Here is a 24,077-nt window from a genome sequence, read left to right as displayed (position 1 = left end):
TCCACACACTGCCTCTCAGATTAAAAGAGAAACTGGAGAAAGCAACTGAGGCCCTACAAGCAGGTCAGGGGTCTGAGTAAACCCCAGGCTTTAGGTCTAGAGTTGTTGATTATTGTTTTGACAAAGATAATGGTAAAGTACATTGTACAGCAATGCTCTGTTGATTTCATTTAATCTTTAAAATACTCCCAAGGGAGAGGGAGAGGGAGAGAGGTACTAGTATCCTTATTTTACAGAGAAGAAAACTGAGGTTGAAAAATGTTAAGGAACCACGTGGATCCCTAAATTCAACATTAAATTAGTGTTCTTGGCATATTAGGGAATTTTCCGACATTAATTGCAACAAATTATGACATGTTGCAACCCCCTTGTCTACCTTACCCACCAACATTTGCTTTTACTTATTTGCATTTCAGATTCCGTGGACTGAAAAATATAAATCAGGAAAGCAAAAAGGAAGTGGCCCCATGAGAAGAACATGAGATTCATGTACCACCTTAATTTCAACCAGGAGAAACTACATTCATAACAAAACACAATCACGGTAATATTCAAAATCAATTTAAGCAAACAAGAGTGGCATATTAAAGTCAGAGCTCGGGGCCTCTTTCCAAGAGAGCAAGATGGATTGAAATAACTACCACCACCCCCTCTGCAAATATAATTAAATTAAATATGCATGCATATTGTTGAGGAATAATCATTATAATAGCCCCCAAAGAAAAATTTGTTTATTTCTAGTCACTTGAAAAAATGTATTACTAATTTTTCCCCAACAATATAGCAACTGTGAAACCCACAGAAATGCAGGAAAGCTCATGCCAAGGTTAAAATATGAAGGTGCCAACAACAGAAAACTGGAGAGTATCAGACAAACCTTAGAGCTACGACATCACAGTCACCATGGCCTCCTCCTCGTGCCATCCGCCCCCACCCCACCCCACACACGTCCATTGCCAAGGACTGCAAGTCTATGTGTGATTGACACGATCAAATCACGGGGTGCTTCTTTTTTTGTTTATACTAGAATTTATTTTACTTGCGTTAGGGAGGTCAGGCTGTGAGCCGCATTCCTCACACGTGATTTTAAAATAGTGCCCTCTCAATCCAGAGCCTCCATTCTCAGGTCTTCTATGAAGAATGATATTTCCACTAATGAATGTTTCCTCTGCTGTTGCTGGTGAGGCAATTAGGTCTTCCTGACACTCATAACCACAAAGTGCAGGCATGATTGCAGGCGGCAGTGGGCCTCTGGGCAATCAATCATGTTTCTCGGAAGCGCTGTCAATCAGAAACTCACCTGAGTGGCACCTATCGACAATTCTCACTATACTGCCAAGTCCCTGTTCCCTCTCCTCTTTCAGGTTCACAGTTATACAGACTTTGAGCCTGCTGAGAGTGGAATTGTTTCATTTTTCTCTGCGTGTGTTGATTCTTCCCCTACTTTATCCTTTCAAGACAATCACAGAAAATATAGTATTCAACACAAATTCCCCAGAGGGCTTCCTGGCTGTGGATTCAATAGATATTATTCTGTATTGCATATCTTTGCCTTCCCCTTCCCTTTAGACACTTCAGATTACATCCTGCCAATCCCTGCGGCAACCCCACACATCTTCACTGCATCTTTGTCTATATTTCTGACCACATACTTGACTTCTCAGTGTCCTGAAAGCCTCAGGGAACTATCACCAGGGAACTGAACTGGTCTCCCAGGTCAAAATGGTCTCAAACTTTATCTCTAACCGATGTTTGCAGGGACATTGCATGTCGGCATTTTCCAGGGCCACCCCAATTTTCAGTAATCTGCTTCCCAAACCGGTGGTTCAAACTCTGGTTTGGAAATCTATCATGGCACACTGCCAGAAACCACTCCAATGAGTTTATTTTAAGTAATTATTGTATTGACATGGTTTCCTTTGCTCACTCAGAAAGGCATTAATTAGCATTAGAAAAAGACCTATTCAATTAGAAGCTGTAGCTTTATTATTATTGTTCTTGTTGTAAAATAAAAGCAAACCTTACTTACTGCACAGCAAACAGGAGACAGTGACCCAGGCCACTGGGACTTGCTAGTCCCTGTGCCCTCCCCCACCAGCACCAGAAACAAGCTGGAGTCCTGCCCTCAGCTTGTAACCACACGTGTATTTACACACACACACACACACACATATACATACACATCCCCAAACTTATACCTGTAGAAGCCACAGCAGTGATGACAGGAAGGGCATTAAAAATGACCCTTTTCTCCCTACATTCCACAAGTCCTGGGTTCGTGTTCTCCAGACTTAAGCACTCCTGGTGAGGCACCTTCCTCGTTCTGTCCACACACAAGAAGCCCCCCAGGCCACCGGCAATCTCTTACCTGGATTTCAGCAGCTTCACACACACACACACACACACACACACACACACACACACACACGGGAATACGATGGCTTTCTAAGAAATTTCTCCATAATGAAGGGTGTTGGTCAGCACAAAAATCATTAGCATATACCACAGGCTTTAAATGGGAACTGAAGGAGTTTTATTCCAAGAATTGCTGCCAGGGACATTTGAACGACAGTATTTGTTAAGGCGCCAGCAAAAACAATGGTGTTAACACAGCTAAAGAATTAAACAATAGGTCAGCTGGAAAATGAAGACAGTCAGTAAAAAGGGAAAAGGGGGAGGATGGGTTAATAACTGGCAGTTATGATCACAGTCATGAGCCAGGCACTGTACTAAGCACAACCATGCTTTCTCTTTTATTACCCTTACTGCAGCCCCTGAGGAGGGTCCTAGTGTTAGACACACTTCCCAGATGGAGAGACTGAGGCACCGTGATGCTGCTCACTCAGCTACGAAGCAGTGAAGTCAGGATGCAAGCCTCAGACTGGCTCCAATGGCCCGGTTTCTGATCACTTTGTTACGCTGTGTAGTGAGCTGCACTAGCACTGTCCAGGGAGGGGATTTTAATGTCCCTGGACCCCAAAGTCTCTCAGTGAAATACCCTTTGCTTTGACTTATAATCACAAGATAAACTTCAGGTTCTAATTTGGCCTCTCTGGTGTCATGATGACTGGGAGAGTTTGGGAGCCGTCTGAGAGAAGCTTCTCCCTATAAAATGACACCTTGCCGGCATCCTGCCCACCTTGGCCTCCTGTGCCCTTGAACCTCAGCATGGCCCTGCTCCATAAACTGGGGCCACATCCTGGAACGCTCTCGCTTCATCCAACTCTCCTTTGTATAAAATCTCTCCTACTTCCAACCTCCAGTTTTTACTTCTGTTTCCCATAAGCCCCATACCTCAATCCCTTCTTTAGCTAAGAGCTAAGGGAAAATGGCAAATGCAAACTGAATACTTTGCGAGCCTCACCCTCCCTCATTTCAACCATGCACTCTTTTCCTCCCCTCTCTGTATGAGCATGTTTCCTTTAAAACCAAAACGCTCACACCTGACCAGGAGGTGGCACAGTGGATTAAGTATTGGCCTTGGATGCCCAAGACCCAGATTCAAAACTCCAAGGTCACCAGCTTGAGCGCAGGCTCACCAACTTGAGCGCAGGGTCACAGGCTTGAGTGTGGAATCATAGACATGACCTCATGGTCACTGGCTTGATCCCAAGGTTGCTGGATTGAGCCCAAAGTCACTGGCTTGAACAAGGAGTCACTCACTCTGCTGTAGCTCCCTGGTCAAGGCACTTTGAGAAAGCAATCAATAAACAACTAAGGTACACAACTATAAGTTGACGCTTCTCATCTTTCTCCCTTCCAGTTTGTCCCTGTCGGCCTGTCTGTCTCTCTCTCTCTCTCTCTCTCTCTCTCTCTCTCTGTCTTGTTAAAAAGTAAATAAGTAAAAATAATAAAACCAAAAGATTCCCCATATCAATGCTTCTTAAAACTGGTTGACTCACATATACTATTAGGGTCATCACAGTATGAACTTGTTTTTGTCCAGTTTTGGGCTCTGTCAAGAAGAAACAAATAACATGTGAGCTAGTTCCTTGATCACTGTGCTAACAAAATCCTTTATATAGCACATACATGCATTTATATATTAAAATATATTATATATAATATTGTTCTTAAATATAATATATGACATGTAGTATCTACATATAATATATTTTTATCTACCTTTTATGTAAAGAAAAAGACTGCCAAGCACTGAGGTTTTACTGTGTTCCCACAGGTCCCAGATGCTTGTCCTGCCCACACCACATAGATGCTAAGGACCCATCTATGCAGGTAGGTCCTGGTTCCACAGAGAAGGTCTGTGAACCAAGGGGAACTTATCTTTAACACTCACAGCCACGTATTAAGGCCTGACGTGAAAAACTGAGCTTGGGCCATCAGAGTGCTATTTTGGCAACATGACTAGGAAACATTGGAAGACAGGGTTAGAGAGCGATGTACTGAGGGTCAAAGGGGACATGAGGTTGGGCTTGGGACAGGACAAGCATCAGCACTCTGACATTGTTGGGGGATAGAAAGTCACAGTAATCTGAAAAGGGTCAAGAAGCTCTGTGGGACAGAGAAGATGAAAATGGAGTAGACACATGTGGAAAAAGCACATGCCAAGTATTCAAGGTTTTCAAGACTGAAAACAGTACAGGAAGAATGAAGGATGCATGTGGCTTAGGAGGAGGAAGGGAAGAGAACCAATGCATCATGGGAAATTAGAAATGAGCACATGATGGGCCCAATAAGTGGTATGATATGAAATCCTCTCTTTTTTGCTTTAAGTAGCTGTGTGTTCTATTCTGAAGGAAGGAAAGAAGGAAGGAAGGAAGGAAGGAAGGAAGGAAGGAAGGAAGGAAGGAAGGAAGGAAGGAAGGAAGGGAGGGAGGGAAGGGAGGGAAGGAGGGAGGGAGGACACACTGATACCTTATATAATGCATATAATGTCCTAAATTCTCAACAAGGGCAAACTTGCCCCACAGTCAAGTTTCTCACCTAGTCTCAACTAAAATAAGAAATAATCTTTCCTACCAATTATGGATTTATATTTTGCTCTAATGACAAGATTTATGTGGCTGACTATATACCAAACAAGGTAAAGACAGCATCGTAATGCTATAAGTTTTATTAGTGTGAGCAGAATAAACAGAGGCCTAACGTATACTCCATTTTTCTAGACATGGCCTGCAGTCAGCACACTACATGATTGTCTGTTGCTACCACTTAAGACCAGGCACAATGCACTGTCTTCACCCTAATCCTGAGGTTCTTCAATTTCATCCCAACACTCATGCAGGATTGGGTATGAAACTCTTCCATAAACTCTCCAATTCACAGGAAGTTTCCCCTTCCACATAAAGCAAGCCATTTCTTTTCATTGTGGCTGATTACATGAGCCCTTTCACCATTCTTGCTGAATTCTCTGTTTTCACAGGGGAAGGTAGACATTGAAGGAGGTTACTAAAAAGTCACATCGAAAGTAAAATTAAAATACATTACATATTCTGGGCCCTGCAGAGAAGACAAACATGGCTCCTTGCCTTAATGGAGCTGTGAACACAATGGTGAAAATGTAGCACTTGACATGCAGCCCAGAGGTCTCAGGTCTCATTCTTTTACAATTATACCCAGATGTCAAACATCAGTGTTGGCATTTAAAGCCTACGGAGAGTCAGTGTTTAAAATGGTTCGTGTCTGCCTTTGGAAAAGTAGAAATAAAGAGAGGACAAATCTGTTTAACACAGCGTGTGTTTTTTCTAACTAGCCAGCCAATGGTGGCAATAAAGAGTTATGCAGTACTTACTATTTATAACTCATGGCCAAATCCACAAAATATTTCCTTCTCTGTCGGTAGACATTGTCCTTAAACCCCTTAAACAGAAAAGAGATTGTTATCTAACAGAACGCCAAAAAATTAGCTGCAGAAAGCCTAAAAGAAAATCATCGCAGTGTTGAGTAGTCAATTCAAATGCAAGTTTTTGCCCTGGCCAATTGACTCAGTGGTAGAATGTTGGCTCATTGTGTGGATGTCCTGGGTTCAATTCCTAGTCAGGGCACACAGGTGAAGCAATCACCTGCTTCTCCACCCCTCCCCCGCTTCTTTCTTTCTCTCTCTCTCTCTCTCTCTTCCCCTCTTGCAGCCATGGCTTGAATGGTTTGAGTAAGTTGGCCCCAGGCACTGAGGAGGGCTCCATGGCCTCCTGTCAGTTGCAAAAATAGCTTGGTTGCCAAGCAACAAAGCAGCAGCCCCAAATGGACAGAGCATCACCCGGTAGGGGGCTTGCCAGGTGGATGCTGGTCAGGGCACATGCGGGAGCCTGTATGTCTGCCTCCCCCCGCCTCTCAATTAATCAGAAAAAGAGATGCAAATTTTCATCTTTGTATGACCATCTTAATGACACAGGCAGAAGCAAATTGTGCTTACAGTGAAACCTCATTTAATTGGGACTGTACTAATTTGGGATATTTGGGAATTCAGGCTAAAGTTTACCTTACCATTAAGTAGGCACAATGGCTTAGTTAAGCAAATTGATAATGTGAACAATATCCTTTGGTTTTCATTTACACATAATCAATCTTCATCACCAATTAATCTTACCCTTTCCATGAAAACAGGTCCCTTTCACCTGGTTATTTGGTAAATTACCCTAAATGTATTGTGTTGTCTAAATGACCAATAAATGTGCATTTATTAAAAACTCTGTCACTCACAATAATTACCAAACTCCCAAATTAGTGTGACTTAGAGAGGTTTTGCTGTATTTTCTGAGTGTAGCCACACAATGCAAAATCAATTTTAAGGGATTCATGCACAAGATCGCAGGGTGCTCCATTCCACTCTGGGTCCCTATGATTCTGATTAGTCTGTGGCAACTTCCAGACTTTTATCCCTCATCATAACACTTGGGAATGAAACATCCTGTCATTCTTCAGTGAAGTGGAGCCCTTCGGAGAGGAGTTCTTGGTTTGTTCAAGAACCTCTCCTCTTGTCAACAGGCTTCCTGTTTTCCTTCTCTCTGAATACTTTCAGATAATAGATTTTTTCCAGGGGTTGTTGCTTCAAACTGCTGGAAGCCCAGAAGAAATTGTTTCAATTTAACTCTCTACTGCTGCAGCTCCAAAAGATAACGAGAAAGCAGTGGCTAGTGTGAGAAGGAGGCCAGGCAGGGAGCCAGCTGCTGGCTCAGGGTAGGCTTGAGAGGAGCCCCGTGCAGCATGTTCGCGGGGCGGGCTGCTCAACAGGAACCCAAACTCACAGAATATCTTTCGGTTCTCGCCCTGGCTGAAAGCGAAGTGGCCTTCAGGCCACAAGCCTTCGCAGGACAGTCTGCTGGACAGAAATAAAGGGCTTCCATTGCCAACAGCCTTGCTCTCATGAAGGCCAAGAAAGTTGCTAACAGGGAGAGAGAGAGAGAGAGAGAGGTGCCCTGAGGACACCACACACCCTGCAGAAATGAAGTTTCCTGCCCTAGAAGCTAGCACTTTCATCCTTTTGCTAGAGTCAGGAGCTTTTAAAATGGAGTTCAGGTAGGTTTGCGAAGCATTAAAATGTGTATACAAAATTTGGGGACCATAGTTACCACATCCACAAATAGGTTTGTAACCTAAAAAGGGGACTCCTGCTGTGAAGGTACATATGATCTTACCAGAGCGTATGAGTGTCTACACTCACTGGTAACACCAGGCACCCTGGGATGGTTCAACTGAAGACATCTGAGCACCTTTATTACTCAGAAAGAAAGCAGGCTGTGACGGAAGGAAAACAGTCATGTGAAAAGCACAGCATCTGTTCCCCAGTTCCTGCCAAACCGGACACCATGGTAACAGCATCGTAATCTGCTGGGCTTCCTGAAGAATCTCAATTGTCTCTCCTCAGTAAACACCTGCACCTTCTCCAGGCATGGAGAGAGTGATTTACACATCATGCCTCATTAGCCTACTGTGGCGGTGATTACACAAATGTGGGCAATCCAAAGCTTCCAGGACTGGACCAAGCACCAGCAAAATAAAGCAGGGATGCTGGCTACACTAGCGAGCATAGAGACATGGCATTCCATCCATTCTGCACTGAAACCAGGGGTAAAGCTACCCAAGAAAACACAGGACACTTCTGTATTTGGGGCGTATTTCTAAGAAAAAAGTTATTTGTTGTTTACCTAAAATTAGAATTCAACTGAGCCTCCTATATACATTTATTTGCTAAATCTGGCAGTGCTAGCACCCGGAAAATATCTGCTGGACACCCACCTGTCCTCTCCCTATTTAAATCAGAGAAAACTGAAGACCAGGCCAGCACCCTGAAGTGCTCAGCTAAATATATGTTGGTACTCAAGTAGCTAACCCAAATAAGTCAACCCTGGTGGAATTTTAGAATCACTTGGGGAGTTTAAATACTACTCCAAACCTAGGCACATTCCCATTCCCAGATGTTCTGATTTAAACACTCTGAAATGAGACCCTGGTGTCAGTATATTTTAATTCCCCACAAATTATTTGAATGGGAAGCTAGGCTGAGGGTCATTGAGCTATGACATTAGCTCTCAAAAGTTACAGCTCATTAACCAGCACCTTATGGGTGGACCTTGAACCACACTTTGAAAGACGCTCCCAGTCTAGATCCTTGCTACTCAAAGTGTGTGCCCAGACCTTTGGCGTAAGACTCAAATGGGAGCTCTCTAGAAGTGCTAGGAAGCTCTCTAGACTTTCAGGACCCGCTTCTGCATTTTGAGATAACATTCCAGGTGATTTTTTTGTCCATTAAAGTTTGAGAGGTACTGACCAAGATAGCTATTTAACCCTTTCTAGGGAGCCTCAACAGCCTGGCTCAAACTCCAAGCCTCCTGTGAGTCATCCCAGCACTAGGGGGTCCATCCTCTTACAATAACTCCTCTCTGGACTGGGATTATTCTGAAGCACAAAAGGGCTTTAGACAATATTTCCATCCTCATCAAATAATAACATAAAAAAATAAACTTGCTGCCTGACAAGGTGGTGGCGCAGTGGGTAGAGCATCAACCTGGACGCAGAGAACCCAGAGGACTCAAGTTTAAAACCCCGAGGTCACCAGCTTGAGTGTGGGATCATACACATAACCCCATGGTCACTGGCTTGTGTACAAAGGTCGCTGGCTTGAAGCCCAAGGACACTGGCTTGAGCTCAAGGTTGCTGGCTTGATCAAAGGGTCACTGGCTCAACTGTAGCCTCCTGGTCAAAGCACATAGGAGAAAGCAATCAATGAACAACTAAAGTGCCACAACAAAGAACTGATGCTTCTCATCTCTCTCCCTTCCTTTCTGATGGGTCTATCTGTCCCTCTCTCTGTCTCTCTTGTTAAATAAATAAATAAATAAATAAATAAATAAATAAATAAATAAATAAATAAACTTGCTAATATCAAATTTTGCATAATGAACATTTGGTGTGCTTATAAAAGAAATATGTGTGGTAAAAAAAAATGAGTGAGGTAGGAGATTGCTAAGTACTTGTAATTATTTAAAGTGGCTGCAAAGAAAATAAGAAGAGGTATCATAAGGTGGGTATCATTAGAAATAATGAAACAATATTAAGCCCAGGACAACAATGTACACTGGGTATTGAATGCATTTTTTTCACAGCAAGGTCAGTGGTTCCTGTGGTTGTTCCACCAAGGTTGTTCCACTCCCTTTCTCCAGGTTAGTAATTTCCAAACTAGACTAAGGGGAGCATTTGGAAATAGGTTAGCAAGAAATCCTTTACTGTCCAGGTATTGATTAAGATGATTCAAGACAGCATTTCCATTTCTGAATTAAGTATTTACTCTTGCCAAAATGTTTTCCACTTGTTTTATTAACTAGGCTTTTCAAATGCCCCTTTGAGGCAATAAGAATTTTATTTTCACTTTTTTACGTACGGAATTTAGGGTACAGAGGTGGAGGGACTTGCCCAAGTTCATCCTGTAGGTTAACAACTGGTCTCTGCTAATCCCTTAAATCAGACTTCTGTGCTAATTCTGACTCCTTTTAAGGTGGGAAGGGGAAGATGACAAATGGGTGATTACTGAAGGCAATTTTTTTTTAATTATTTTTATTTATTCATTTTAGAGGAGAGAGAGAGAGAGACAGAGACAGAGAGAGAGAAGGGGGGAGGAGCAGGAAGCCTCAACTCCCATATGTGCCTTGACCAGGCAAGCCCAGGGTTTTGAACCGGCAACCTCAGCATTCCAGGTCAATGCTTTATCCACTGCGCCACCACAGGTCAGGCAATTTTGAGTGTTTTTCTAATGTTCAGGAGCATTACATGTGAATTACTGTGAATTATTCTGAAATTTTAATCTATGATGTCAAATATGGCATACTGTGTCTTTAGATGAATTTAGCTTTTTAAAAAAATAATACAAGTGAATTAGATCTGTTTGACTATTTGTATGAATTATATGTTATAAATTAGCTTGAATTGGTATATTATGCAAATGACTGGTTTGATTAAAAGTTTTCTTCATATTGAAGTTGTCATAGTTTTCTTTAAAGCAGAGTTCTCAAACTTAAGTGTGGGCTTGTTAATTAAACACAAGCTTCTGGGTGTTGCTGATGCCGCTGGTCCCGCGACAACTCTTAGAGAACCGCTGTGTATAGTTCTGCTACCAGACTTCCAGATTTCCTCCATTTAAATACAATAAATATCTATTAGCCATTACCCTCAGACCACAAACTCTCCTGTAAGCATGACTGATATGCTTGGGTTTTTCCCTTTCATCTGCTGCCTGTTTATAGACAAGGGGCATGGGATGGGAGTGGGGGGGATGCTTGTAATGAATGAGGACATTGCTTATTTCTCCCAGACTATTAACTGTACTTCATTCTGACCATAAAGAAGTTCCAGGTCTCTTGTGTTAAATAAAAACTATTGTAACAGGGGAGGGAAGGAATAATGGAAAATGCTTAACCTACATATTATATTTCTTTCAAGGTGGTCATTTTTATTGGAGTAGGGGAGAGATGGTGGTAAATAGATTCCGGGTAGATGTGGGAAGAGATGCGTTTTCCATCACGGCCTCGTTCTAAAACCCTCTGCCTTTCCATTGAGACTGAAGTCCACTACATCACTCTATTCCTAACTACTTCCAGTCAAGGAAAATAGCAATGAGAATTTTATTCTCTCTCTGAGCCCCGTAATGCCAAGTCCCCCCTAGTTTCCCAAAAGAGTGATCAATTTCAGTTCATCATTTTTCCAAGGGTTACCATCTGCAAGTATATTTCAGGCTGTCTAATTCTACAGAAATATTCTCCAAGGTTTAGAATCCCCTCTTCTATTCAAGCCTTTAAAAAATGAATGCTTTGTGAAAATGCCATCTCTCTAACCTGCTTCCAGCCAACACATATTTACAGGGAAGCTTTATCATTTGAAAGTTTTCTCTCAGTTATGAGGAATAAATAATAAATTGCTCTAAAATAAAGCATTACAGCACAGAACAGCTCACACTGCCTGGCACGCAGGTGGAGCTGGAAGAGCGCGGGTGGAATGAATTTTACAGGACACTTACTGGGTGATCAGCATCGAGCTCAGAACCATACATGAGAACTCTGTGAGAGCATTTGTCTAATTCAGAAATCTTCCGGGGGAACCAGGGCACATCCTCTAGTTCTGTTGAAAACACAGTGTGGGATCAAAAACGTTAGCTCACAGATTGTGTCTCCCCTTTTGCAACATTTTTCAGATTGCAAAATCACCCAACAAGCAAAAACTGGCCTTGCCTTCTTCCTCTGTCCAAATGTTCTCTGGCGGATTCAGCGTCACAATTGTAGTTTGAAATTTCAGCAACTGAATGAGCTCATTGAATTCCGTTTTGCCACACTCACAGTCCACAAAGATCTCCACCTCTGAACTTCTTCGCCGGGATTTCCTGGACTCGATATGAACCATGTTGACATGTTTTTCCTGTGGAAATATAAGCAACGTCTTAAATCACCTCCAAGGCACAAGAAAAGAGATGCGACAGGATGTTCTCCTTCAACTCTTAACCAAGGTGCCAAGTGCCCACCAAGGAAGAAAAGATCATCTCCTCCCTCTTTGGTTGATGAAAACTGAAAACATAAAAGTGTTTTCAATCAGTGTTCCTATTAATAGGAGTAGAGACTGTAATTAGTTTTCCCATCTCATTTAAAAAAAAAGATGGAGACATTAAGGTATATTAAGGGCCTTATAAAATTTATAATAATTACAAATACTATCATTTTCCAGAGCTGTCCACATCCCTCTGGTGGTATTCATGATTGTTTGGGTGGGAAATTAGGTTTTCATATTATATCATATAATTCCAAGATTTATATTTTTGTTTTTATGTTTCCAAAAATCATAACTAAAACTCAAACCCCTGATTTTATAGTGATATAACATTTACACTATAAATTAGAATTTAAAAATAAACTAGTAACATTTAGAAATAAAATAATCTTTGAAAAAATATATAAAGAGTACAAGAGGCAGATATTGGGATGGTGTTAGGAAATGGCCGATGTTTGGGAAACATGGGCCAAAGTATAGCTCACATAGTAGGAAAAGAAAAGGAAAAGCTTGACCAGGTGGTGGCGCAGCGGATAGAGCATTAGCCCGGGATGCTGAGGACTCAGGTTCAAGACCCCAAGGTCACCGGCTTGAGCACAGGGTAGCCAGTTTGAGTGTGAGATCATAGACATGACCCCATGGTGGCTGGCTTGAGCCCAAGGTCACTGGCTTGCGCAAGTGGTCACTGGCTCAACTGGAGCCCCCCGGTCAAGGCAGGTATGAGAAAGCAATCAATGAACAACTAAGGGGCCACAATTATGAGTTGATGCTTTTCATCTCTCTCCCTTCCTGTCTCTCTGTCTCTCTCTCTCTCTGGTGCTAAAAAAAAGATGCTAAAAAAGAAAGGAAGAAGAAGAAGAAGAAGAAGAAGAGGAGGAGGAGGAGGAGGAGGAGGAGGAGGAGGAGGAAGAAGAAGAAGGAGAGAGAGAGAGAGAAAGAAAGAAAAAAGAAAGAAAGAAAGAGAAAGAGAGAGAGAAAGAAAGAAAGAAAAAGGAAGGAAAGAAAGAGAAAGAGAGAGAGAGAGAGAAAGAGAGAGAGAGAGAAAGAAAGAAAGAAAGAAAGAAAGAAAGAAAGAAAGAAAGAAAGAAAGAAAGAAAGAAAGAAAGAGGGAGGGAGGGAGGGAGGGAGGGAGGGAGGGAGGAAGAGAAAAAGAGAAAGAAACCAAGTGTGGCTCTCTGAAGGCCAAGAGACATTAAAAGGCAAACACAAACAAAAACCCTAGATGGGACCACCTAGTTACTGTTCTCTTTCAGCAACCTCCAGTCTAATTTCATACAAGGAAGTTTTGTTGCAATTACCACCCCACGATGGGGTAATAGTCTCTTTACAATAAGATGTTTAAGGGATCTAAGCAATTTAATACTTAAACCTCGGGTTTAAATTTCCCCAGGAATGTAGTCTTCTTCTCCTGAGTGGACTCAAGATTACATTCTCTTCTCCACCCTAACCCACCCCCAAATAAGCAGACACCTGGATGGGACTCTGATTATTGGCACAATCCCTAGTACAGTCTCGAATTTTCAGTTCAGGAGGAGGAGAGTGGTTTCCACTGGCAGAATAAGAGCAAATCAGTAGCATCCTCCTATTGATAAAGAAACCAGTTCCGTGACAAGGAAACTAAATCTTCTGTTGCTATTTTGATTAACCTTTGCACTAATGCCATATTTTCTAAACTGGCAGATAATAAAGGTAAGACTAATATTAACTTCAAAGTTTAAGACTCTTCACACAGATTCTGTCACTTTGGACTTTCAATGTCCTCTGATTGAAGCAGAGTAGGAAATTTTAGACAAGGGAACTGAAGTCCAGGTGGGTTAAGGGGTTCAGCTAACACCCCATGACCAGCTGGTGGCCAAGGGAAAACTCAGGGCTGCTAACTCCTCCTCCAGGAGTTTTCCACTGCACCCCACTGTCTAATTGAATTGGCCTGCCTTTGGGCCCTGTATAGAGACAGCACTGGATGATATAATTATGTGTAAAATATTTCCCCAGATTTCCATTACTACTGTTTATGGTGCTTGATCCTTTCTTCGAGGTCAAAAGAGAACAAGGAAATATTTGCCAAATCGGGCTGCTAATTCCCCCTGTACAATCATCAAAGAGACGTTACAATAATGCCTCAGAGCTGCACACTTGACCAAGCATTTTTACTCAGATTACTTCATCACAACAAACTTGTTAGGTAGGAATAATTACCGCTACTTCACAAGTGAAGAAATTAGACCTAGGATGCAGCTATGATTTAGCCAAGCAGGAAGAACACAGGTCTGAATCTTCTAACTGTAATTCCAGCCCTCTTCTCACTGCACCAGCAGCCCAGGGCACCTCAGACCGAGGCCCCTTATTTCAGCTAATCAGCAGTCACTGCCCCCAAACAAAGGGACAGTGCTTCCTGAAGATCGGGGAACCATCAGGCACGCCCTGGCAAGAAGGCAATAGTTATTCTGGATTTTCTAACCTCATTCTTAACCAGGCTGTATCTTCAGGGTCCAAACCACCCATTTGGGCCTGGGAAAAGGCCACTGCATTTCCTTAAGACAAAGAGGAAGTTTATGTACAAAGGGAGTGACTCATCTTTACAAATGACAAGTTAAGTTCATAAAACACTGAGGCTTAGGGGAATACCAAATGCCTATACTCAGGTATCTCATTTTAGGCAATAAATGTGCTGCTAGGACATGGGCATGATTAAATCAAATCAGGCTGCACGCTCCTGATGTTTAAAGATACTCTGTTTGGCTCCTTTTGTGTTTGCATTTCCAGGTGTGAGGTTCACATTTTTTAATTACTAACTGTCTCACCAGGCTACAGTCTGCAGAATTACTCATGGGCTAACTCTGAATTCACAAAATGCAGTTCATATGAATCTGCTTCTTTCACTGCTTGGCAGGCGAACTCCCCTTGTAAAGCCTCATGACGATGGTTTCTTTGAAACTTTCAACACATTATCCAGAAACGATTCAGTAATATTTCATAACAGATGACAGATCTGTAACTAGGCACACGGTCACCTCTACAGTTATGGACAAGTTGTTTGTACTCACCTGGAAGAGTTTCAGCGCCTTGACCAGTCCACCAACTTCGTCTTTCAGCGAGAACACGACCGCCGTCTTGCCACTGTCAGCAGCGGTTTCGCTCCTGCTGCTTCCTCTGGTGCCTTTTTTATCATCCTTTTTGCCAGAGTTAGCTTTATTTAGCTTCAGAGAGGTAGAAACACAAACACACAAATACTAGTTAAGGCTCCAGAGTTCTCTTTCACTAGATTTTTTTCAGATATTCCATTGATATGCTGGAAGCCCCAGCAATCATAAACTCAATAAGTTGTTATGTCAATTTATAACTTTTTGATCATTAATATTGTTCTAATTTACTCTGGAAAATGACTTTTTAATGGTCTGAGATAGGTTGATATTAAAGGGGGTTCAGATTTGATTCACTCTAAGAGTAACAAACATCTATCATAAAGTAAAAGATCTCATATATAAATAATTCCTGCCTTTCTAAGTTCATTTTACAGCATAAACTTTGATCTGTTAGCCAAATTGATTTATATGGAAACTAAATATAACAAAAAGAAGACCAAGAAATAAAATTTTTTTAAAAAATTCAACAGATCAAAAGAATATTTTTCACAATAATTTTAGTTTAAATTAAATCTTAAAAACAAAATACTCATTTCATTCTGAAATATGTCCAGACATGTTCTGAAATTGATAACCTTACTTTCTACAGCTAGATCCACATTGCCAATGTGCATCTATCTACAGAAGTCCAGCACGAAGGGATGGATTCATGTAAGGCCATTTATGTCAGCAGATGATATCTGAAAAGTGTTGTTAAAATTCAGCCACAAAGAAAAGAAAAGAATGGGAAAGACATGGGGTGTGGGGGAGGGGTGATGAAGAAGGATGAGAGAGAGAGAGAACTACCCCATCATTAGGTACAACAAGTAGGATCTGAGAAACTGAAAACCATTAACATTTTATTAGCTATTCAAGATACTATATACATGACTGAGTAGTAACTATTCATCCTTTTGGTTAAAGATAAAAATGGCAGATTCCAGAAACTTGGAGCACTTTGTTAGAAATGCAAAATAAGGAAGCTGGATTGCATTAATCTAATGGGAGGGAGGGAAGGAGGAAGGGAGGGAGGGAGGGAGGAAAGGAGGAAGGAAGGGAGGAAGGAAGGAAGGAAGGAAGGAAGGAAGGAAGGAAGGAAGGAAGGGAGGGAGGGAGGGAGGGAGGAAGGAAGGAAGGAAGGAAGGAAGGAAGGAAGGAAGGAAGGATGGAAGGAAGGAAGGAAAAGAAGGGAGGGAGTGAGAGAGGGAGGGAGGGAGGGAGGGAGGGAGGGAGGAAGGAAGGAAAGAGAGAAAAGAAAGAGAGAAAGAAAAGAAAGAGAGGGAGAGAGAGAAAGAGAAAGAAAGAAGAAAGAAGGAAGAAGGAAGAAGAAAGAAAGAAAGAAAGAAAGAAAGAAAGAAAGAAAGAAAGAAAGAAAGAAAGAAAGAAAGGAAGAAAGGAAGGAAGAAAGAAAGGAAAGAAAAGAAAAGAAAGCTGGAAACTTTCATTTGACAGAAAAAGCAAAATTAGGGTATACTTTTTTGGACACACAAATGAGGAATCAGGTAAACAGAGAACTGTCTCCCTGGTAAACAGTGGTATAATACCATCACATCAATCTATTACTTCCTCATGAAACTGAGAAATGTACATTACATATGGAACCCAGTGAATAGTGATTTGACATTATTTTCCTCTGATTTTTCTACTGGCTTTATTTTACATATTAGTATTGCCTCACTCACTAGATTTATACATCATTAAAAATATTTTATTATTTATGAATTGAGGGAGAAAAATGTTTATGCAGATATTGACATTTGAGAGTATGTTTAGTCATTAAAAGATCAAATGTCTAAATACTCTCACCATCTGCCTCATCCTTACTACATAACACACAAATCTTATATATTTAAGCACCATAACTCCGAGTTTTTTTGTTGTTTTCCTTCTGGCAGTACATTATGGCTGCAAAGGTCCTCCATGTAATATCCCATCTGAATATTCATGATATTTAAATATTAGAAAATCTATGTTTAAGTTCTTTATCTCATTCTTGCAAATTGATTTAAACAGTTCTACAAAATTGCCCTGATTATTTTTTAACATTCTTAGCAACAATAATACAACCTTCTAGTACTGAAGATTGAAATATCCTTCTAGAGCTGAAATATTAAAACAGATTTTTCTATGGTGCAGACTGAATTATAATTGATTGATAAAGTCTGATAGTACAGTAATGAAATATCATTTAATATTTTAATGACTAGAAATCTGAATACGTTTTTCTTTCAGTGTCTTTTTTTATTAAATCTCATGACTATTACCTCAGATCAGAATCTAAAACCCTGCAAAATATTACTTTTTTATTCTGTTAATATTTAGATATAAAACTATCTTAAATTATTGAAACAAGTGGTGTATTGCTTTCATTACTCCATCAATTAAACTGAAAAAAAATGGAGTAATGAGGAATGCAGGAAAACTTTTGAAAGGAATTCAGCCTTTCTTTTATTCCAATAACCAGCACCTATACATAAAAATAGAAAAGATTAGTTCTGTGTTTAAAAATCAGGCTGTGTACATGGGATGGGGTATAAGAGATACAGTAATCTTACAAGAACCCTAGAAATCTATTCATTTTTTTTAACCCTGTTCCTTCTCACAATAAGTGGCCTTTCAAAGTTCTCCACACTTCTTTTGTTGTGGATATAAGACATTGATTTACACAACCTTTCGTTGATGTTCAAGACCTCCTTTGCATTCTACTTATAAATTGTGAGGAAAAGAAGTTTAGCACCTAGCAATCAGCATGCATGCTTTACTTTATACAGAGATACAGAGAGAAAGAAGCCCAGAGGCAGACAGGATAGAGGCTGGGTACACAGATTAAAGAGGAAGAAGTTGAGGTGTGTGTGCTTGCTCTACATCAAATGTCCAAACAGCAATATGGCAGGATGAGACGATTGCTACGAACTCACTAGAGAGTGCCAGATACCCAGTACTCACTGTTAAACTGCCATGTAGCTGATGCTCTTCAGGCACCGCTGAGTCCAGGGAAAACCCTCTCCTTGCCCAGTATTTACTGGAAAACATCATCATTGCCGGCTGCATGAATCCCGATGTAATTTTCTTTCTCTGCAGCAGGGGGAACTAGAGAGGCAGTAGTAGCGCTGGCGGTGATTGAGAAAGGAAGGAGCGTGAGAAGAGCAGCCGGCTCGGAGCGCTGTCCCAAACCTTGGTGCTGAAGAAAGAGCAATGTGAATCCTCCCCTCCCCAGGCTCTTTTATATGAGTGACTGGGGACTGATGGACAGCTGATTAGAAAGAAACTCATTTCTGGCTGCTGATGGCCACAGTCAGATTACAGACCTCAAGCCTGGGGTTATCTGTGCCCATGGTACGATTTGTTTCATAGGTCGAGTAACCATTTGGACGTGGGTGATGGAGAACAATACATAACGGGGTGTTATTTGTAAAAGAAAATATCTCTCCCCTGATGTTACTCTCATCTTTCAAACCTGCTACTGGCAAGTTAACCTCAGCCTTTAGATGATTATGAATTCAAAGGTTTTGTGCTTTCTTTCCAAAAGAAGAAAAATAATTTTTAAGAAAAATCAGCACTATTGAATCCCTAAGCCATTTTATTTTATATTAATAAGTATTTTTTCTGATCTGAGGCGTTAAGATTGTGCATGCACCTGTGTGTGTGTGATGGCTCTAAAAAAATGCACTGCTTCCCAATGGTGTGATGCCACTTTGTGGTGCTGATCAGACACTTGTAAAGAAAATGTGATTTAGCCACATATATACATATTAGCTATATATTTGACTAACCTCATAGATATAGTTGAGGCACTAATCACAGAATCTTTTTCACAAAGTGGGAAGTAAAAGGAAGCTAAATGCCTAGTCATTCCTTTGATGTTACTGATGGTTAGTGAATTTTTCCTCTCAACTTGCAAATAGATCAAATCCAACAAACTTGAAGCGCATATCAATTGATGTAGTTATTCATACTTTAATAAGTCATAAAATCCACCATTTCACAGGAAATTATTGCCAACTTCCTGAAGGATGGGTGGAAGACTTGACCAAATGTGCTTGACTGCAAAACTGAAAACATGGGGCTGACACTGCTTGTTGACATAGAAAACAAAATAAAAAATTTCAAAACAGGCATGGATGAACTAATATTAACTGAATTTTAATTGTTCCTGGTGTTTTGAGTGGACATCATTAATTTCTGATCCAATTTTAGAAATATTATTTGGCTGAAATTTCCTCTAAAAATCAGCTCTGACCAGCTCAGAGGAAAGTCAATACATTGACTGAAGGAATGGTAATATTAGCTAATATTCCTGAGTGCTTAGCATTTGCTAATTTCTAGTCTAAGCATATTTTTAAAGAAAAAATTGGGATTCACTATCACAAAAATAAAACAAAAACTATTATTTACATTTTATATATGAAGAAACTAAGATGCAAAGTACTTAGGTTCATACAATTAAAGGGTGACTGAGGCAGTATTAAAATTCAGGCATACTGGCTCTAAAATCCATGCTTTCCACTATTATAACTTCTTAAGTATTCCAAACAAGGAAAAACATATTAACCAATAGTACATTTAAGAAGCTATATATAGATTGCCAGCTAGAACAGGGTTTGGAAAGATGTGTATTTCAGCAAAGATTTGTTAAGCACTCACTTTGTGTTAGGCATTGAAACTAAGTCCTGTAGCCCCTGGCCAGTTGGCTCAGTGGTAGAGCATCGCCCCAGCATGTGGAAGTCCCAAGTTTGATTCCTGGTAAGGGCACACAGGAGAAGTGACCATCTGCTTATCCACCCCTCCACCCCACCCCCTCTCTTCCCCTCCTGCAGTCATGGCTCAAGAGGTTCAAGCAAAGTTAGCCCTTAGCACTGAGGATGGCTCCATGGCCTAGGCCTCAGGCACAAAAAAAGTGTGGTTGCTGAGCAACGGAGCTGCAGCTCAGCTAGGCAGAGCACCCTATGGTAGGGGCTTGCCAGGTGGAACCCGGTCAGGGTGCATGCTGGAGTCTGTCTCTGCTTCCCTGCTTCCAACTTAATAAAAAACAAAACAACAACAACCAAAAAAACCCCTAAATCCTGGAGATGCAGGGTAAATGAAAACTGGAGTCTACTTTCAAGGCTATCACAGAATAACTGAAAGAAGCATACATGCAATAAATAAATGAAATAAAATATATTGACTTTTCCACAGAAGACACTAAGGAACAAGGGACAGCTTGACCTGCAAGTGGCACAATGGACTGGGACGCAGAGGATTCAGGATCAAAACCTCAAGGTTGCTGGATTGAGAGTGGGTTCATCTGGCTTGAGCACGGGTTCACCAGGTTGAGTGTGGGACCATAGACGTGACCCCATGGTTGCTGGCTTGAGCCCAAAGGTCACTGGCCTGAAGCCCAAATGTCACTGGCCTGAAGCCCATAGTCGCTGGCTTGAGCCCAAGATCACTGGCTTGAGCAAGGGGTCATTCACTCTGCCATAGTCCCCTGATCAAGGCACATATAAGAAAGCAATCAATGAACAATTTAGAGGCCGCAAGAAAAAATTGATGCTTCTCATTTCTCTCCCTTCCTATCTGTCTGTCCCTATCTGTCTCTCTGAGTCTCTATCACAAAAAGAAAGAAGAAATGAACAAGGAACAGAGTGCTCAGTGCTACTTTAGCAGAGTCAGGAGAGACTTCTAGGAGGTGTTGCCCAAGCTGAATATTTAAAAGTAAGTTTGTGTTGTCAGTCAGAAGGGAATGGGAGAGAGTAAGGAACATATTTCATGTAGAGAGAACAATATAAGAAAATATATCACTAATCATTAGAGAAATGCAAATTAAAACCACAATGAGATACCACCTCACACCAGTCAGAATGGCGCTCATCAAAAAAACAACACAGAATAAGTGCTGGCGAGGATGTGGAGAAAAGGGAACCCTCCTGCACTGCTGGTGGGAATGCAGACTGGTGTAGCCACTGTGGAAAACAGTATGGAGATTCCTCAAAAAATTAAAAATCAAACTGCCTTTTGACCCAGCCATCCCATTTTTAGGAATATATCTCAAGAGTACCAAATCACTGATTCAAAAGAAGAAATGCACTCCCATGTTTATTGCAGCATTGTTTACAATAGCCAAGATCTGGAAACAGCCCAAGTGTCCGTCAGTGGACGAGTGGATTAAAAAGCTTTAGTACATATATACTATGGAATACTATGCATCCATGAAAAAGGAAATATTACCTTTTGCGACATGAATGGACCTGGAAACTATTATGCTAAGTGAAATAAGGCAGGCAGAGAAAGAAAAATATCATATGACCTCACTCATTTGAGAAATCCAATGAACTATGTGAACTGAGGAATGGAATAGAGGCAGAGGTGGATTCAAAGGGACCAGAGAAAAGCAGAGAGAGAGAAAGGGGATGAGAGGATGGGATCAGAGAAAGGAAAGAGATTGATGAAATTATATATACATAACACAGTGTTATAGAGAGCAGAAAAGCAAATCCTGGAAGAAAGGGGGAGGGTGTTGGGCGGAGGGGGACAAGAAGGATGTTGAGGGGAACACAGGGTGGGGGGATGTATTCGGTGGGACACTTGAATCTATGTAAACATAATAAATTAAAATCAGTTAAAAAAAAGAAAATACAGAGAAAACAGATGTTGCTCAACAATGGTAGAGCATGGTTTGGAGGCACGGCTGAAGAGGAAAAGCAGGGTCCAAATCCTGATAAATTTTGAATGGCATTCGGTGGGTTCTGCACTGCATCTTATCCTTCAAATGGAAAAGAGCAACTGAAAGGGTTTTATACAAGGCAATAGCCTAATCATATTGTTACTTAAAAGTAGCAGCTTGGAGGAGAACTTCAAGACTGAAGGCATAAACCATTTAGGACTTGAAAGAGCCGAGCTAGGAGAGGACGACCTGGACAAAGCAACAGCATGAATGATGCAATGAAAAGAACAGATGTTAAGGGGTAAAATCCATAAGATAAGATCTCTACTTAGATGTGGGAACAGAAAAAGAGGTTCCAGAATACTCCCAAATCTCTGAGTTGGAGGACTCAGAGAAGGAGAGTGTATTCACTGAACTAGACCACACATAAATAATAGCAACTTAAGAGGAAATTTTTAGAAGTTTGATTTTATGGATAATACATGTGAATGTTCCAGTAAAGATATCCAGTTAGCATGTGAATTTATGAGTTCAAAACCTGAAATGAGGCCTATGCTAAAGAGATTTAGGTTTTGTCAAAAAACTGAATATATGTGGGTACAGCTTCACTCATGGAGAATATGTGGTTTGATAAGAGAGCCAGAAACAGACCTTGGGGAACACCAAATTTAAAAAGCAATTTAAGGCCCTGGCCAGTTTGCTCAGTGGTAGAGCATCGGCCTGGTGTGCGGAAGTTCTGGGTTCGATTCCCGGCCAGGGCACACAGAAGCGTCCATCTGCTTCTCCACCCCTCCCCCTCTCCTTCCTCTCTGTCTCTCTCTTCCCCTCCCGCAGCCAAGGCTCCATTGGAGCAAAGATGGCCCAGGCGCTGGGGGTGGCTCCATGGCCTCTGCCTCAGGCGCTAGAGTGGTTCTGGTCGCAACAGAGCGACGCTCCGGATGGGAAAAGCATCACCCCCTGGTGGGCATGCCTGGTGGATCCCGGTCGAGCGCATGCAGGGAGTCTGTCTGATTGCCTCCCCGTTTCCAGCTTAAGAAAAATACAAAAAAAAAAAAGCAATTTAAAGGAAAATAAATGAATAAAAAGAAGAAAAACGTAGAAAGAAAAAGTTAACAGAAAATAAGTTAGAAGACAAATATCAAACAAGAAAGACAGGATAAAGTACTGGCTGTTCGGAAATTTGAATTCTAGGATTAAACATTTATATTTCATGAAGCACTTATTATTTTTGTATTGAGACTACACCCTAATGGAAATGATACTTTAGTAAGATTTAGTCTAGGCAGGACAACTAGGAAGAGGAAAGAAAATTGGTAAAAGCTTGAACTAGGGTGGCAGCAGTTATGAACAGAAAAAGGAATGCCAAAATAAGAATTAACAAGGAGTTGGTGAAGTCCAATAGAAAAGGACTAAACTATCAGTCTTTATGGCTAGAAATAGTGCAATTTCCACTACAGTGGTACCTTGAGATACGAACAGACCAACATACAAATTTTTAAGATACAAACTGCGAGTCAGTCGTATTTTTGTTCGAAACCCGAGTGAAATTCCGAGATACAAGTTGTGATTTGGGAAGCAGCCGCTAGTTGGCACATTGGCTCATGGGTCCAGTATAGGCAGTTTGATAAATGAGTTGACTGACTTACAAGCTCGGTTACAAAATGAATTAAATTCGTATCTCAAGGTACCACTATTTCCAAAGAAGGAATAAATTTTAGAGAAAAAAACTTTAGGGATAGTAAATTTGAGTTGACCACAGTACAACCAAGTGACTTTAAATAGCATGTGACTATAAATGTGGGATTGGAATTTGAGAAATAGATTAGATCTGGGAATAGAAATTCGAAAGTTGAATTCAGTGACATTGGCTGATGTAAACATGAAATCTCCAAATAAAAGAATATGTAGAGGGGAAAAACGATTGGAACCCTTGTGAACTGTTGGGGGGGGGGATTTAAAATGGTGCAGCAAATGTGGAATCAACACAGCGGTTCCTTGAAAAAGTAAAAACAGAATTACCACATGATATAGCAATCGCTATAACCAAAATAATTTGAAAGCAGGCTCTCAAAGAGATATTTATACACCCATGTTCACACAGCATTATTTACAACAGATAAAATACAGAAGTAATGCAAGTGTCTGTCATTGAGAAATGAATGGGTAAACAAAGTGGGGTATATACATACAATGGAATATTAATAATATTATTCAGCCATAAAAGCAAATTCTGACACACGTTGCAAGATTAATGAACATTGAGGACATTATGCTATGTGAAATAAGTGAGTCACAAAAAATCAAACAGTGTATGATTCCAC

General features: G+C 40.9%; 1 protein-coding gene across 1 annotated transcript in view; it reads right to left on the bottom strand.

Moving 5' to 3' along the window:
* The window catches only part of TPH2 (tryptophan hydroxylase 2), a 128,500-nt gene extending 110,339 nt beyond the window's left edge, over positions 1–18,161 (bottom strand). Inside the window, exons 1-5 of the mRNA XM_066365807.1 lie at positions 18,057–18,161; positions 15,033–15,185; positions 11,679–11,862; positions 11,468–11,568; positions 5,753–5,820 (exon numbers count right to left, since the gene is read on the bottom strand). Coding sequence (XP_066221904.1) covers positions 5,753–5,820; positions 11,468–11,568; positions 11,679–11,862; positions 15,033–15,185; positions 18,057–18,161 — 611 coding nt within the window. The remainder of the gene's footprint in view (positions 1–5,752; positions 5,821–11,467; positions 11,569–11,678; positions 11,863–15,032; positions 15,186–18,056) is intronic.
* Positions 18,162–24,077: the final 5,916 nt, after the last annotated feature.

The sequence above is a fragment of the Saccopteryx leptura genome, chromosome 2, assembly GCF_036850995.1.
Source record: "Saccopteryx leptura isolate mSacLep1 chromosome 2, mSacLep1_pri_phased_curated, whole genome shotgun sequence".
NCBI classification, from domain to species: Eukaryota; Metazoa; Chordata; class Mammalia; order Chiroptera; family Emballonuridae; genus Saccopteryx; species Saccopteryx leptura.
The sequence above is the reverse complement of the archived record's forward strand: the minus strand, read 5'-3'. Positions and strand labels throughout refer to the sequence as shown.